Source organism: Apteryx mantelli, chromosome 2 (genome assembly GCF_036417845.1).
Source record: "Apteryx mantelli isolate bAptMan1 chromosome 2, bAptMan1.hap1, whole genome shotgun sequence".
Taxonomy (NCBI): domain Eukaryota; kingdom Metazoa; phylum Chordata; class Aves; order Apterygiformes; family Apterygidae; genus Apteryx; species Apteryx mantelli.
The window spans coordinates 71,751,845-71,769,761 of record NC_089979.1 but is presented as its reverse complement, the minus strand read 5'-3'; the positions used below and the strand labels follow the sequence as shown (position 1 = coordinate 71,769,761).

The window sequence follows — 17,917 nt, the reverse complement described above, 5'->3', positions numbered from 1 at the left end:
GATAAAGGGATAGAGTGCACCCTCAGCAAGTGTGCTGATGATACAAAACTTAGAGGAGAGGGCTGTGCCGCCCTTTAGAGGGACCTCAACAGCCTGGAGAGATGGACAGAGGGGAACCTTATTAATTTCAATAAAGGCAAGTGCAGAGTCCTGCACCTAGGGAGGAATAACCCCATGCCCCAGTACGGGTTGGGGGTTGACCTGCTGGAAAGCAGCTCTGTGGAGAAGGACCTGGGAGTACTGGTGGACACCAAGTTGACCATGAGCCAGCAATGTGCCCTTGTGGCCAAGAAGGCCAATGATCTCTTGGGTTGCATTAGGAAGAGTGTTGCCAGCAGGTGGAGGGAGGTGATCCTCCCCCTCTCCTCAGCCCTGGTGAGGTCACATCTGGAGTGCTCGGTCCAGTTCCACTGAAGCGAGTCCAGCGAAGGGCTACTAAGATGATGAAGGGACTGGAGCATCTCTCATATAAGGAAAGGCTGAGAGACCTGGGACTGTTCAGTCTGGAGAAGGGATGACTGAGGGGGGATCTTATCAATGTGTATAAGTATCTGAAGGGAGGGTATAAAGAGGATGGGGGCCAGACTCTTGTCAGTGGTGCCCAGCAATAGGATGAGAGGCAACAGGCAGAAACTGAAGCACAGGAAGCTTCATCTGAACATAAGGAAAAGCTTCTTTAGTGTGAGGGTAACAGAGTATTGGAACAGGTTGCCCAGAGAGGTTGTGGAATCTCCATCCTTGGAGATCTTCATAAGCCATCCGGACACAATCCTTGGAAATGTGCTGTGGGTGACGCTGCTTGAGCAGAGGTGTTGGACTAGATGATCTCCAGAGGTCTCTTCCTACCTCAGCCATTCTGTGATTCTGTGAAAAATTAACTATTGACAGTGGGGGACAGGAAGCAGTTAACAGCTCTGGAAACAGGGAACATGATGCCATTTGAGAGAAGATAGGAAGAGTTTTATTCTTCTTTGCAAGTGATTTTTAACATGTTCTGTTAATCTGAGGTACAGTTCCCCAAGAGGGCCTTCGCACATTCATATTCTGGGAATGGGCTTGTGGGGTGGCCTAGACCAGTGCTCAGAGAAGTCCCCTCATATTCACATGTCCCTCCTATCAAACTATAAAAGTCCACATGTCTGAAGTAGCTAGCTGGACCTCAAGGAGAAGGGAGTAACCAGGTGACTGGATATGCAGAACCCATCTTTAGAAATTCTGGTTACGGGTGAATATGCTTTATCTTTCCTTCCTATGGGAGAAGGGAAATGAATTTAAGAGAGACTGTACCAAACTGAATTTGCCTCCTTTTAGTTCTTTGAATGGCAGCTATTCCCTATCCCTGGTTAATCTAGAATTAGATGAGGCTGAGAGGATGAAAAGTACTTAAGGGGGCAACTTGTTATATGTCACCTGATTTAAAAAAAAATTTTTTTAGACATTGCCTGTCCAGATGATGAATTCAAGTAGATATTTATTGCTGACTTAGTAAGGCATCTAGACCCAGCAAGGTAATCTTACTTATCACAATATGTCATGCAACAGCTCATCATCATAATACTGCAACAAAATGTCAGTCCTGAAGGAATTTTTAAGAACAGCTTTTTAATGGATGAAGTCTGTTGTTCCCCTAGAGTTGGAATGATGCTACCAAAAATCAGGGACAGAAGCAATTTTTACAGTGTAAGATCAAAAATCTTTTCAGTGGCTTCTCCAGGACTTCTTCCTTCCTTCTTATTACCAATCATACATGGTTACAAGAAGGCAACCTGGCATACTTTCCTTATGCTGAATTTACCCTGTGGGCATTTGTGTACGTTAAAACCTGCTGCAAAGAGAGGGATCTGTTGGGGAAAACATTTGACATGCTCAATTAAACTTCTCCTTGATCTGAGGTTTAAAATCTGTTGGTAATAAGACTTCAGTATAGATGGACAGAAGGAGCCTGCCACTCTTCTGTAAACACAGAGACACATCTGGGCTACATTCATGAAAGGCAGAACTGGGCAATAACAACACCTTTTGCAGGATTCACTAGGTGCTTAGCATTTCTAGGTGTTACATATCCACTTGCACACTTTATTTGTTTCTTTCCTCTAGTGATATCTGAGCTTTTCTGACAGAATGTTTGGTAGGCGAGATTAAATTTGTTGTTCTTTCATTAAAAACACAAGGTGTCACTGCAACAATTAACAACAGTTTAAAAAATAATCAAAATCAAACAATGCTGAGTTATGTTGTTACCAATCTCACAAACATGCCAGGGGGTGGGGGTGCGGGGGAGAGGAGGGAATCCTTATCTGGGAAGAAGCCAAAAAAGGCTAAAAGGAATGTGACCTGGAATGTGGATATGAACATTAAAGAGCAGATTTGCCAGGGGAATCGGACTGACATTCTTCTGGCCATTGTTCCTACTTAAAAGCGGGAACAAGACAAATAAAAAAAAATCATAGAAGACAACTGCTGAAATTTCAAGGAGTAGATACTGCTGCAATGCTACAGCAATCTGGGTGTTTTAGATTACCATATAGCTGAGGCCTCCATCAATGGACAACTCATGTACTATGCACCTTTCCTACAAAATAGCAGAGGATGGGATGTGTATGGTGATCATGTGGGCTGGGTTAGCAACCCCCCACTTAGGCAGCAGACTGTGTCTGGGTAACTTTGCTTTTTATCTATTACAGCTGTTCCTCAGATGTCACTAATGTTTGGATTGGATTCCTGTACATGTTTATTCTTCTATGCACAGTGAAACTGAAAGACTGGTAAAACAGTATTTCTAGTTTCTATGCAGAGCTTAAGGCCCATGAAACATCTGCAATGCAGTTAGGTTCTTTTCTTTCAGACAATGCTATCACAGGATGTGAGAATATCCTTGCTGTTGCTGTCAGGAATATAAGTGTTTTAAAAATAATATTATAGCTCTTTGGGCCACATTTTTAGTTCCTGCAGACAAAAGCAGAATCACCCAGTTGATAGCAGAGAGCTCTGCTGACTCACATGAGCTCAGAAGAAAGTTTGAGATTTCTAATCATGAAAGAAACCAATCCAGAACTCTGAATGTAACCTTTGCATATATATATATACTGTTTACAGCCCTTTGTCTTTGTGATTCTTTATACCATGAAAGTTTGCAATCACATAGGTCAAAAAGATTAAAAAAGTACAGGAATGGGTTGGTGCAAGCATGAGTTTATAGGGAACTTCTCCATCTCGGTAGATGGGAACTAAGTGAGTGCCAAAATAAAGTTTATCTACAATTTTATCTACAATAATAGGCTAGCTTGCTGGCTACATATATTGGGATATCTGTAGACATTTACACCAGCGGAGAAACTGAGCATGTGTATCTGAAATTACTGTTCTTGGTTTTAAGAGTAAATGATTTTCAAATGGGAGAAAAACCAAAACCAAAATACTATGCTGTTTAGTCCATCCTTCCCTGCTGATACAAGATTGTTTTCTGCACTATACACCATTTTCTAAGTGTTTATTTCTATTTAGTTTAAATGCCTCCAGTGACAATCTCTCCTTTCAGAGAAAGTCTATTTCCCAGTTTAATGCTTTCTAGTGGAATTTTCAAATGCAATCAGCATTGCTTGGACTTTGCTCTCCCTGCAGTCCTTAGAAGCCATTACACTTACAGGGAGCAGAGTTAGCCAATGCTAAGTCTGTGTATCCTTCACTGTTCAAAGTCCTTTCTGTTACAGAAATTAGATCTTTTGCCCAGCTTCAAAATGTTACTGGCAATAGCCCCCAAAGCTCTTCCCTTCACTGTCACAGTGACTGTCACTTACAGGGACTGTCACTTACAGGGACTTATACTCTACAACAGAGCTGATTTCTTTTAAAGATTTAAGAATTGTTTCAAGCTGCCTTTTTAAAAATTGTGCTGTGGAAAGGAAAAAGGCAAACAACTGTGCAGTAGGGAGTTATGGTAGTGCCGTAATAGGATAAAAGTTGCTTCTCACCTTACGTGTTAATCTTCTCTTTATCTCCCGTTTTTCCTCCTGCTCCTCTTGCTCATTCCGAGCTGTAAAAGATTTACAAAGCTCTCAGACTGCGGAGTAATCAAACATGCACAGTATGCAACAAATAAGCCTCGCCATCAGTATATTAATGTTTCAGGACTTCTCTGATGCACAGCATGTCCCTCTGGGACTAGTGAACTTCCTCGATCTCTAGCTACTGCACTTCCTCATACACTTCATGAAATATCTACAGCCTACTCCTTTTCTCTGTGTTGGCACCTCTTCATGTGTCTTGCTTTCTAGAGGGGCCAGGCAATGAGCCAGCTTTCCAGAAATCATTATCGCTATGCCTGCTAGCCTCGTGGCCTCAGGAGGTGCAGATATGATATGGTTGGGTTTCAAGGAAAGCAGGCTGCAAGGTTAACAGTTGGAAAAGAAAAAGATGCATTTTTCTCCAGATACAGAGTAACTTCTCTACAGCTACTCTTTGGAGAGAATGGAAAGAAAACTCAGAGTAGGGATGCCAGGTAAAATTGCCAACTTCCCATGGTCTAAGCAGAGTAAAGAGAGACTATCCTTCCATCATGAGCCTTCACAACATCTCACTGGAGTGTAAAAGCACGTCCTAGGGCAATCTGCTTCCAAAATTAAAACAAATTAAAAAAATTAAAACAGATGATCATGTGTGACAAGTTCTTACCAAGGCAAGCATCAACCATTATCACTCAGGAGGATAATATCTAACATGCAACTACTGTACCTCTTCTTCAGCTTAGGAACTCAAGCAACTCTCTGCACTGATGTTTACTAAAAGTCACTAAAAACTGGGTTCCCAGGTACTCAGCTCCTAAATCAGTTAGGACCTGTTGCTTTCCTGATGTCTGAATTGCTCCTTAATCAAATCATGCCCACACATAAAAACTGCCTTTACATCAGCCTAGCTGATGGGTTCAGGCAAACACAACTCATCAGCTTTTCATACAACTACACTGTGCCCCTTTTATGATCCTGCTCTTACTCTGGTAGGAGTAGCTCAGGTAGGGATAACTGTCTGCAGGGGAGATACACACCTCCTAGGCCACTCCAAAAATGTTAGTCCCTGTCTAGGCATAACTGTCCCATCCACGCTGCTTAGCTAGCGGGCCAAAGCAAAGCAGCTGATGATGTGAGCTCTGGCTGCAGTCACACTACGGCTGCTGGAGTGAACTCTGAGGCCAAGTCATTTCCATCATTAGGTTATTTTACACATGCAGAACATATTGTACATAATGCCTTTCACTGAAGGGTCTCAAAGCACCTGAAAAGCTTCCCTTGTTTTGTAGGGAAGCTAAGGAATGCTGTCTACACAATTTTAACACAAGTTTAGCACACTTGTGGATGAATAAAGGGACACCGACTTATATTCACTTAGCAGATACCTGAGACAATTTAAGATGTTAGTGCCCCCCTGCTAGACACAACGAAACAGAACATGAAAATGTTCCTCAATTCCTTCAGCACAGGTAGTTTGAGCAAAATTGCCCAACTTTGCACTGAATTAAAACCAAGGGGGAATCCCACTTTCCACTCTGCTGATCCTGCTGGAGAGGCAGGGACCTCCGGCAGAGTGGCAGTAAAAAACCACTAGAGGTGCTAACTTCAACGACCCAGCCATTCGCTAAGCGAGCACAGGACAGCACTCACATGTCCGCTAACCAACTGAGACAATTACAATATAAGGAGGTCCTAACTCAGTGGAAGTCTGTCCACAGTGGAGGCAATGCAATGATTCCAACCAACATATTTAAACTGGTGCTTTCACTGCCAGAAATAAGACCTAACGTACAGAGAACGCAGGCAGTCACAGAGCAGGTGAGAAGGAGTGTGAGGTGGGAAGCCAGATTTCTTGCTGCACAGGATGATAGAGGTGACATCCTCTCTGAGGTCTATAGCAATTGCTCACTGACTTCAGCAGGATGAGAAATTCTCCACCAAAGTGGACAAAGAGTCAGTCAACGTTACGAAATTTTATAATACACCTCTGATTTTAAATGTCTTATTTCCAAAAATACTGCTTACCTTTTCCGGAGGAAAAAAATCTAATACTATAGCAAAAAAAGATCAGGAGACAGCCAAGAAAGTTACTAATGGCTTTTAAAATGTAATTGGAACACCTACACTGATAAATATATTTTTCGTGTTTCCTTTTCTCTTTCAGTCATTCCTGTCCCCACTGGGCTGGATTTTCTTTTAGCAGTTCTGTACTTCCTTTGTTTCTCAAAATCAGAGGAGCTGGTATTGTAAATGCTTGCTTGCAGTAACAGGGACACTGAATAAATCTTTGTAGGATTAAGCTGAGAATTGAGAGGGGTAAAGAGAGTCTGCACAGAGTTGGTGCAGAACTGAAAGCAGCTGAGGAGTTATGTAAAAACCTTAGTTATGGTGGTTCATTTTTGTGCTCGGAAACCTCTGCCAAATCAAAGTTGGGAATTAGGAATTCATTCTCCTCTGAAAACAGAAAATGACTTTGTTCTAGCCATTTTTTTAAGACTAATTAAATCATGTGAATCTTGTGAAGCTACAAAACTGTTGCTTTATTTTATCTTAAGTGTTCAGGAAATGATACCTTGTTCCTCTAGACCCACATGTGTGCACGCACGGGAGTGTGTTTTTGGGGCCTGATTTCTGTGCCAGTGTGAAATGTTGACCAGAATGGCATGAGACTCTGAGAGCTCAGCTAACTATTGCTTCATGAGGAATTTATACAAGTTGAATGTGTCAAGCTGACAACTGAAGTAGCTGAAGACTTCTGTCCGTCCTAGAAATGGCACTGGTGGTGGTGGGTGAGAGGGATTCAGATATCCTTCCTCTCAAACTAGCATGGCCTGGATGTATTAACTACAAAAAGAGCTGTTTAGTCTTCACATTAACCCTGCAGGTCTGGACTTACTCGCGCTATGTGCCTTTGACTTAAATAAGAATCAGTGGAAGACTTGGGTATACTTCAGGGAAGGATCCTTCAAGCATCATTTCCCCAGTTCTTAGTTTCTTTGCTCTGGCTGCTATAATTTTACTGTTGCTACTAGCAAGCAGTTGGATTTGTGCAATGGACTTTTTGCCATTATAATTCAGTGAAGAAGGCTATCTCCTAATTAGCCCAGCACCCTGGAGCTAGGAAGTGATCACTTCATGAATAAAGACTGGACGTAGAAATGCATTTTGTCCCATTTCTTGCCATCAGATCTCACAATAATGCAGTTAATGTCACAGGAACATCAGGGTACCAAACAAGACATTTGCATCAATGAAATTTCAGCTTTAACTGTGGAGGAAATCCTATTTACTCAACTGGGAGTTGCTGTGTTTTCTCTTTTTTTGGTATGCTATGAACTGGGCTTTTGAAAATAGCTTGACCTGGTTAGGCAAAGACTTTAATACTCCTCTTTTCATTATTGCTTCCTATGTATCTTTTTAATCAGGCTCTACTATACTTATCATAATTCTATTTCTCAGCTGTCTAGAAAAAAGAACAAAAAACAATGCTGTACAGAGCAGATACTTTACTTTTTTAACACTATGGCATTTTATGCTTTTTTTTAATTACGTTCTATTTTAATTGTTTGTTCCTTGTCCTGCTGTGTTTCACCAAAAGTTGGGATGCCTTGGAAATACCACATTATTTTTTCCTGTAATTATGCAGTTGTTTGTCTACAAAGACACACATGTTTTGGGGCAGATCTGTGCTTAGGAACCAAGCTACAAAATTTTCATTTAGGGAATAAAATGTTGTTCCAGATTCAGGACAATATTCAAAAATGCCTCTGTCACTTAGGAGTCTATATTCAACTCAGAAAGAAACTGATGTGACTCAGGGGATAATCCCACTGAAATATAAGACAAGTCAGGTTGCTATGTGACCATGACACTTGACAAGGTGACCTTTAAGAATATCTGTGTAAGGCACCCAGGTTTGAAAATGTTGTTTCTCTGTTCATGCCAGTTCAAATACTACTGCCAGAGCAGCTGCCTGAGATCCCCACCTCCCCCAGCCCCTGGCTGCCACCCTCACCAGTGCCAGGCTGGTGTTAACTGGTCACGTAGCAGTGCTAGGTGGTGCATGACACTTGGTGGCTCATGCTGGCTGCAAGTCCGGGGATGATAACATGAGCTGCCTAAAGAATCGGCGTCTGTCCCCCTTCACCCGAGCCTTGCTTTGGTCACGCTGCAGGTCCCCTCTCCTCCAGCTGTTCTGCTCCCTGCCAAGGACAATGGCACAGCTGGATACACCACCTATCTCCCCAGTTTTTGACCCCTTGATGGCTGACTTCCTGGCAGCTGTCAGGCATGGGAGTATGGAGTAGCCAATAGGCACACGGTTATCAAAAGGAGACTGACCCCAATCAAATGGCTTTCCTGGTGGCCTTGGCATCACTCAGACAGGCTCTGGTGTCCAATCTTTTCTCATCTTTACCTTGGCAGTGGTGTCTCTATCTTTCTCTTTGTCTGGCATGCATAGTAACATGAACAAATGGGAAAAAATTGCTGTTTTATTCCCTAACACTATCACAGATGTCTTAGGAATTCGATTTTGCAGTATTTAATCAATCAATTTTACTAACTCCCAGAAATTAATCTCTTGCTACCACACTTCTATGATTCTGTGCAACGCAGTTATTTGAACAACAATGAAAGGCACATTATGATCCTAACTAAGCAGACCATATGGTATCTTAAGACACTCTTTAGGAATACTTTTTCCTGTATTCTTTTTTTAAATTTCCCTGGAATGATGGATTACTAACTTAAAAAGGGAAGAACTTGTTTCTTCTGTTCTCTGTTTTCAAACTACAGAACATTTAGACAAACATCTTTGACTTTTTTAATATTCAAACCACCTCAATGTGATTAAAGAAACAGTCGTTTTTTTTCTATGTATGATTCATTCGTGAGATGAGATTTAGTCTGAACTCAGTCCTGCTTCTGTTGAACTTGATGGCAATGCATCTACTAACTTGACTCAGACTAGGCTCTGTAAATGGTGTCTTGCCCCTTTAAAGTATCATTTAATGTTTTGAAGATCTACCAAAAATTTTTGGTTTATTTAAAGGAACAGTGAAGATTAAAGGTTAGAAAATTCAAGCCACATCCTAAAGTCTTTACTGAATTATAATGGGATGCTCATCTGTGTGAGAGCAGCATAAAAGCTTTTCAAAATGCACCTCTGTTTGGAACAGGACTTGCAAAAGAGATTCAATGTCTGGATTTTTTTTCCAGAGATGTTCATACTTGTGAACTTACTGGCTCTAATGTTAATGAATGTTTCTACAGTTCTAAAGGTCAGTATAGACTTGCACGCTTATTTGCATTTATGATGCAGTTTATTATTATTTATGATGCACATAACAGAATAGTCATGTTTTATAAAAAACGCACAACATATACCTACACTAACCCAAACTAGCTGGCTCCAGATTAAGTCTCATTAGGATCAGGACTTACGTTTCAGAATGTTCCTCTGCTCCAATTCCTCAGCAGTCGGCCTCTGGCTCAGTCGTCTGCGAAAAAAGTCCAAGATCAGTTTTTGGACCATATCACATCCCTTTCAGTTCAGAGTCTTTAAGAGTTGCTTTGTGGTGTGAAAGGCAGAGAGGCAAGCACAGACACTGCTCCATTATGTACTTGCTATGCCTGTGCCATGCATGACACAGATCATGCTCTGCTTTTGCCATTTCCTCCGTTTTCAACCCATGAAAGACCAAATATGTTATGTCATCATAAGCATGACACTCCCAGCTCTATCCCAGGCACAGCTGCCGAAAGCTAGGCTACACAGATGTCTTCACTTAGTTTCCTTCCTCCCATGCCTGCTTCCTGACTTTCAGAAGGATTTCAAGCTAAGACACGGCCACCCCTCTCCCTGCCCTCCCGCGAGCCTCCTGACTGCACCCAGTTTGTTCAAACTCTGCCTGAACACACAGATGGGCCACAGAAAAAACAAGGGACGGTTTGGCGGCACCAACTGCAGCACAATAGCAGCCCTCCTCCTCCACAGCCTCACTTCCCTCCTCCCCATGCTACTTTTATTAAATTGTATCATGATAAATTAGCATGATTTGCTAGTCAACCTGTACATAATAGAGTCACAACAAATGCAATCGAATTACCAACGGGGGCCCTGAGCATGGAAACAATCAGAATAGTCAGAATACAAAGCGAGGGAGAGAAGCACAAAGGGGTATTAGGAAAACAAAGAAAACCAGTGAGATGACATCAGAAGTCAACGCTGTTGGGCCTGCTCGTACTCTCCTCTAAGTCAATGGGAGTTTTGTTGATGACTTCAGTGACAGAATAGAGCCTTCCTCATCGTTTGGACGTGGTTGTTCAGAGATGATCCTCACTCGGGGGCCTCACTCTTTGCTCTCTAGTTACCAGCTGCTCTGTGAGTTGGCTCATCAGCTCCTCTGCGTGTGCTGGAGCACATGGGACAGACAGGAGCCTCGTTCCCTACTCCAGCTGTATGAAGGCTGGGGGCATTGGACATCATACCTGATTTTACACAACCTGAAGATTTCCACTAGCTGAGGTGATACCAACCACACTGCCTCTGTGGCTGCTTTGCACCACTAAGACAAAACAACAAAAGATGGCCCTACTCCAGCAGAGCATTAGGACTCATTAGCTTTGTCTCTTACCCATGGCAGATTGAACATTTACCTCACTGAAAAAGTGCTGAAAGGGACAAAACTCATCCTTAATTCAGAGGCAATGAATGTCTGCAAATTACTTTGAAGACAGAAAGTGCTATTCAAGTGTTGCCATTATTATTATCATCTTTAACATACAGTAGCTGTTGCTATTGGGATACTTCACCTTAGTACTATGAAGCAATTAAACTTACTTTATTTCTAGCAGTGCTTGAGAATTAAAGGAAAAAAGTTGTCAAGTTTAGCCCCACCATGTGTGTCTGCAGCAATTGAGTTATATAATGTTTTTAATCCATCACATTGTGATGCTTTTCAAGAGGATGCATCAGAGGAATGTTAAGGACAGATTCCAGCCATTCAATGGCCGACTATTTTTATAGGAACAAACATCAAGCATTAAGTAAAAGGAGAAATCAGTTTAAAAGACTGTTCCCACAAAAGTTCTCCCCTTTCCCAGTAAAACAAGGATTAAAAGACTCAGCTAACAGTTCTGTCAAAAACAGTTCACACTGGAGAATTTCAAATAAAAGGCTGAAGTTCTGTTTATCTACATGAATGATTTACCTAAAAGAAAAAAAAATTGCTTCTCAGTAACTGCCATGAAGTAGATGCATTTAAACAAAGCTTTTACTTCAGATGCATTTAAATAAAGCTTTTACTTGATGGTGTGCCATTGCTTCCACACATGAGAAGGATCTCCTCCAAGTATGCCCTCAACATAATATGTATTGTGTACTGCTGAGCTGCTCAGAGACTTATGGATTGTAGGCTTCCTCCCCAAGCTGCGTGGCAGAGCCCTTAGCGAAAGCGAGCCAGAGATCCCTGTGTTCCCCACCTAGATTCAAATTATTTTATGGAGCTGATAATCTGCCTTTTTCAGGCTGCAGTGTGCTCCTGCCCAAATGATGACCACCACTTCAAGGGATGCACTTAAATGGCAGAAAAAAGCCACAATACTTTTGATAGATACAGCCTGGAGATCTAAAGCTATTTGCCTTCATGGGGCTCTGGATCCCTTCTGGACTTTTAGAAATCCCAGAACTTTTAAAATAGCAATACTTGGGCAGTAGTAAAAGATAATGCACCCTTGCAGTTTAACAAAAGCATGACTAGTCCTTACAGTGCAAATGTGAAGCACAGCTGGAGGATGAGGGAGGTAATGAATAGAAGCTCTGGAGGGGCCCAGTCTCCACTACCAATATCTGCTTTTCTCCTCCATGAACTGCTGCTGTGTCTTCATTTCCGTCATCCTTTTGGCTTGAGCCTGCTCCTGCTTCCTCATTGTGAGTCCCTCCTTGCCCAGCTCCTCAATCACACCCAGCCTCTTCCCCATTGCCTTCCAAGTACTCATAATTATTTCTTTTCTTGGTCTCTTGGTCTTTTCCTTTCCTTTCCTCTCTTGCTTCCACAGTGACCTCCAGTCTATCTTTGTCCTTTACAAACAACTCCACCAACACCTCAAAACAGCTTCCTTTTAGTTCTTTTTTCTTGCCTCTTAACTTTCAGGTTTGCCAGATGTTGAGTAGTTGTTAACATTATCATCTTTAAAAAACTTGGTACTAGGTAGTGATCCTGTAAATCAAGAAACATGAGTAGTTATTGCTTTGTTACCATGGCCGCAAAGATACAGGGCTTTTCACACCAAATTTTAGTATACCGTCTGTGACAGTGTGCTCCTTTCCCCCCCCTACTGACGTGCTCTCTCTCCCTCAACCTGACCGCCCTGCAAACAGCATGTATGTGGGGGCTAGTTGAGCATGCGCCTACTAAGGCCCATCTAGTATGCAAATATGAGTCAATCATCTCCCCCCCCCCCCAAATAGGGGGCAGCCCAGGGCCCCTTGAGCTTTCCTGCAAGGCAGCGGGCTGCACTGCAGAGCCTCCTCTTGAGCAGGGATGCCTCTCAAGGTTACTCCTCGAGGCTGAGAGATTCCTTACCCGCGACAGATCCTCGGTAAGTGATTAACAGCATGCTGAACTTTTGTGAACTTCATGAAACTTTGCTGAGTTATATCTCTGACTAATTGCGCACATAATCCCTTAGACATAAACCATTGACCAAGTCTGGGACTAGGACTGGATCCAGCTGCACCTAGGCTCCTCTCCGAAGGAGTTTAGAAAGCAAGGGGGTCCAGTCTGAACCTCGTGACTCAACAGGAGGGTCTCCATTGCACACGCATCTGACCCTGTCCTTCATGCAGTAAATAACTGAGTGAACCTTGCCAATTGAGCCTTGTTAAATCGTTCTTATTTACGATTGAACTTTGTTAAGTCGCTGTCTTACTGCAATAAACGTAGTGCTGCTTCCCTCTTATGAGTGAAGTGCATCACTCCTTTCATGACACTGTCTTCAGTGCACTGCTCTGATTTTGGCATACACTGGTGATACAGCCTGCTCTACCTTCCCTCCTGTGCTGCTCAGAAAAAAAATATTAATGGAGCCCACCTAGCTTACAGAGGTTGATTTCAGTGATTTGATTGCTGGATTGCTGCTGTGCTTTACTTCATTTAACATCACAGGGGCTGCATGAAGCTGTCAAGAGGCCAGAGGTCATGAGACAAGTGTCTAATTAGCAGCATAATCAGAATAAACAGGAGAAAAAGGAGGTGAGGACAGATGTGCTGGCAGAGCCTGGCTGGTGATGCAACAGCAAAGGAAAGATTTGCTTATGAAAACCGTAAGAATCAAGTGTAATGTACATTGCTGTTGCTGATCAGAACGGTACCTCTGGCTGCTTCATGGAGCTCCAAGAGTATAGGTACCTAAGCAAGGAAAAGGCAGGCAGGTCTTAGAAAGTGACAATTTTTAGAGCACTTTCTGTATCTAAAATCCCCCCTGTGAATATGCTTAATCGTGGCTGTGCCATCAATGCAGTTTCGTAGTAAGTTTGAGGCATTCAAGGGCATAAGAATATTTGTTTCTTGCAGCTTGTGCTTTGCAATGTATTGTCTGCCTTATACTTCACATGTTTTTGCAATATTGTTAATAGTGGTTTTACAAATACACTGATAAAGGTTTTACCGAAAAGAAAACCTGGCCTTCCTAACATTTATGATGATATAAAGAAAGCATTGCTAGGATTTCACTGAAAAAAAAAAAACCCAAATGAGACTGTTACTGGAAAATAAAACAGTTTGCTCAGATTTGTAAAGATAAACTTGACAGCAAGACAGTTTTCTGAATTAAACCCTGTATGATCAAATGCATCATGTTCCTTGTGCTATACAGTGCTCAGTTTTCAGTAAGCACATTGCGCAGTAAGGGTTTTTTTTGGTAATTCGCCCTGGTCTGGGCAGAGCATGGCATGGTGGATGAACGGGAACCTAGGGGCAGGAGGTGCAAACACATGCAAAGTCAACTGGTCCTGATTTAAAGTACTGGCTGGTGGGAGCACGATCTCCTCAGGGAGCCAGAGGAAAGGCAGGCAGCATTTTCACTGGTGGATGTTGCTGTTTTGAGCATGGAGAGCAAACTCAGAAAGGGAAGTTCCTGCTCAATCGGCAGTGTCTAGCACGAGCAGTAAAAGGAAAAACTAGCTGTACATCTCCCCAGGCAACACAAAACACTGAAATTAAGAGCCCCCACAGTGATGCTCACCCTGTTCTGCAGAGCAGCTGTATCCAAAGGGCTCTCGGGATCATGGCTGACTAGCCAGGGGGATGAGGGTTTTTTCCAGCCCATTTGCCTGGTAATGCCTCTGAAGAAAGGGGCTCCTGGATGCCTGGGCCATCCCTCTAGAAGGAGTCAGTCTCCCTCTCTCTTTAGTCTCTTGGGTTGCTGTGGATGAACTCTGAGAAAGAGCAGGTTAATGCTGTCCTGCTTGTTGGACAGGGAACGAGATGATGCTGGATGTGTGTTTTCTGGATATCAGGAATTCATCTTTGCCTCTTCCCAGAGGGCAATAATATTTAACAGCTTAATATAGGTTCACCTGAAAATATAATGACTGGAGATAGGAGGGGTCTTGCTAGAAAATGAAGCCCCATATACTTGCTAGGCTTGTTAACTCTGAGAGTTTGTATATAGAAGAGGCAGAACCCAGCAACTTTCTGGCTCTTACATACACGGAGACGTCTGGTGTGTGTGACCCAAGAGCAGTACTGAAAGGCAAACAGGTCACGGACGAGCACAACGGGGCAGGCAGCAGTACAGAGAGGCATCCAAAACATCATCAGAATATTCTGGAGTCCAGCCATGCTCACACAAGAGTTACTATGATATAAGTTACCCTGATGTAAAATAACTTCTGAGCGCAGTGGGGCATAACCTCTGGAGCAACTTTTAAATTAATTTTGTAGATGCAAATCTTTTTACTTCATTGCAAAGGGGTTCATACTGCCCTAGAGACAGAGACTCTAAATGAGGAGTAGAACTGAGTTAGGCACTTGAGAAGCTGTCTGCTACAAAGAACATACTTGTCAGATAGATTGTTAGTTGACATAAATGAGCATGACTGAAGCCAATAAAATTACTCTGATTTACATCAGCTCTATAATTTGACATGAGGAAAATTCAGTAGGAGTAAAGGGTCTTACTGTTGCTTAATTTAGTTTGCCTTCCCAATAGTAATGCTGATGATAGCAAAACAATATTGATGAAGTATGGGTTACCAGGGCTCTTTGCAGTCCCATGCCAAGTATAGAAAATTAGAAAAGAAAACTGGGGGAGTAGAAAATCTTGTATTTGCTTGTGCAAGTTAACTGTTAGCAGAGGGCAGGAAAGGACTACCTCCTTTCCTTGTGCCATTGCATAATGAGCAAAAAATACATGTAAGCTGGGTGGTTCACTGTCTCCTGAAGCATCAGCCCAGATATTGCCAGCCAGACTTTAGAGTCTACAGAAAACTAGTTTTCTCCTAACATGAATTATTAAATGGGATCAAATACAGTTTTATCTATGAGTGCGTAAACAGAAGGCATATCAAATAGAGAATCACTATCCAAAGAGGCAAATGTAAGAATTTTATACCATTAAAATTCCTATACGAAACTGCACTAAGATGTTGGTTAATTTGTAAGATACGTTATCTCTTCTTTTAAGCTCTCTTCCCCTGTGTGACAAGTCTCCTGGCATCTGTCATGATAATACTGCTTTTCCTGAGAAATTAAGGCAATTAAACCATGAGGAGAGTTTGCCATGATTTAGTTACCACATAATGACTACTGTTTGCTTCCCTGCTGATTTAAAACATTCAGTCTCTGGGAGACCATGGCACTTGTGCAGCTAAAAAAAAGCCTATAGTAATGACTAGAGAAAAACAAAGCAGCCAGACACCCCAGCCCCAGGGAAATGAGTGAAGCACCACTCAAACAGAGTTTAGATCAGAACTAGTCAGAGAATTTTGGTAGGAAGTGCTGGCTTTTGGCAAAAAATTAAAAATTGATATGTGTCAGTTGAAGTTCTAAGGACTTTTTGTCAGTGGCTCCCTGGCAGGGTACTTCCGCAGCCTCAGCATCCCAGTTTCTTCCCTGGGCTGGACCTCCTGGTCCATCTGTAGCTCCCCACGACAACAGTCCCATGTCCTGAAGAGCAGAGGCAGTGCTTTTGCTCAGCACTTCTTCCTAGTGCACCACAAGAAACACAGAGCAGCCTGCCATATGAACCACCCAAACAGCAGCTCCCCTAACACATTTGCAGTCATGTATCTAGCTGGGCTCTGTGTGGAAATCAGATTTTCAACTAAAATTGTTCAGATTTTAATTCAGGCTCTAAGCAGTCCCTTACTAAACCCAAAACTTCCGCCTATCACAAACTCCCATTTTGTGTAAAACCCAGCTTTGACAGAAACTTTAAAGCTCCACCTAGTTTAAATAACTGCAAAGATTTTTAGGAAGACTAATCAACAAGTTTTCTGTTTGTTCAAACATCTGTGGATGGTGAAAAATATAACCAACCTGGTCTGTTCTTTAAAACTCAAAACCTGACCTATTTGTTCTTCTTGACTCATAGCTCAAAAAATGCAGTCTTTTCTATCTCCACTCACTCAGGGATTGATTCATTATGATTCTGGTTTACTCTTGGGAAAGTTACAAGTTCCCCAAGAAAGAACAGGCTGCCCAGAGTAGATCAGATTAGGTCTCCTGAGGAAAAAGAATTATATTCAAAACATAGATTTCATCAATCCACTATGTCTGCATAAAGTTAAATCTTGCCTATCGTACACAGAATATATTTCTTTAAAATACCTAAATAAAACAGAAATATCTTGGTCCATAAACTCTGAATTTTGTTTAAAAAAAATAAAGGACTGACTAGACAGCCCTATAACTCTGGGTAGTAATGGAGTTTTATAGCTGTCTGAATGACATATCCAAGTCAACAATCTTTCATAAAACCATGGCAAGATAGCCCAGAGAATCTCCTTTTAAAAATTATCTCGTTTGTGATAGCAGGATCAGAACACAGGCACCTGTATTTTCCTGACAGATTACCTAACTTCTTATTGTTTTCAAAAGATAAAGCCACATATTTCCAGTGCTAGACTCACAAATTAAGATTTTTTACCCTTTTCAATAATATTAACTGCAAAACTCCTACTGATGTGTGGAGCACTGTACCAGATCATGCAAGCTCGTATCTCACACCTCAAGCTCTGCAATGGAGCCCCCTCTGTTTCATTACTTTACTGTTTCATTAAAATCAAATATTTTAGCCAAATACTGGCTTTTCACATAAAATACAATCATACAAGGTTAAATAATTAAAAAAAAAGAGCATGACAGAACTAAAATAGTTACACCATATGAACTCTGCAGCATTATTTCTGAAATCTCTTATCCCTAATCCCAGCAACCAAACACCCACACTTTCTTTTTTAGAGCAGAGAACTTATTATGTATCTAATTCAAGAATATATTTTAGGAACAATAAAAATTGGATAGTTTTGAGTACTAGGAATCCAGATGGATAAATGTACTAAATGATGGCTGGAAAACTAAAGCATGTGAGAAAAATACAGATGGATGTTAGGACCAATTGTAATAAAGCAAAAATGTTCTAAAATGTTAGTGATTACCCTTCTGTTGTCTGTACGGTATTGTGATAGGACACTTGCTTCTCCAAAAGGAATAATACTGATCCAAAAAAAGATTTTACAAAGCTAAAGGGATCGTAACTCACAGTTTGAGGTCAATCCATGAATGACTTAAGGAATAAAATGGTACCATGAAAATCAGTCTGAGCTGCATAGATATGCTTGCTATCTATAGGCATTCTTGTGACTGGCTTGGTTTAGAATACCCTCTCTATAACTAGCTATGTGG

General features: G+C 41.8%; 1 protein-coding gene across 1 annotated transcript in view; it reads right to left on the bottom strand.

Moving 5' to 3' along the window:
* The window catches only part of PHACTR1 (phosphatase and actin regulator 1), a 322,202-nt gene that overhangs the window by 11,578 nt on the left and 292,707 nt on the right, over positions 1-17,917 (bottom strand). Inside the window, exons 11-12 of the mRNA XM_067292380.1 lie at positions 9,450-9,505; positions 3,972-4,033 (exon numbers count right to left, since the gene is read on the bottom strand). Of these exons, the coding sequence (XP_067148481.1) occupies positions 3,972-4,033; positions 9,450-9,505 (118 nt within the window). The remainder of the gene's footprint in view (positions 1-3,971; positions 4,034-9,449; positions 9,506-17,917) is intronic.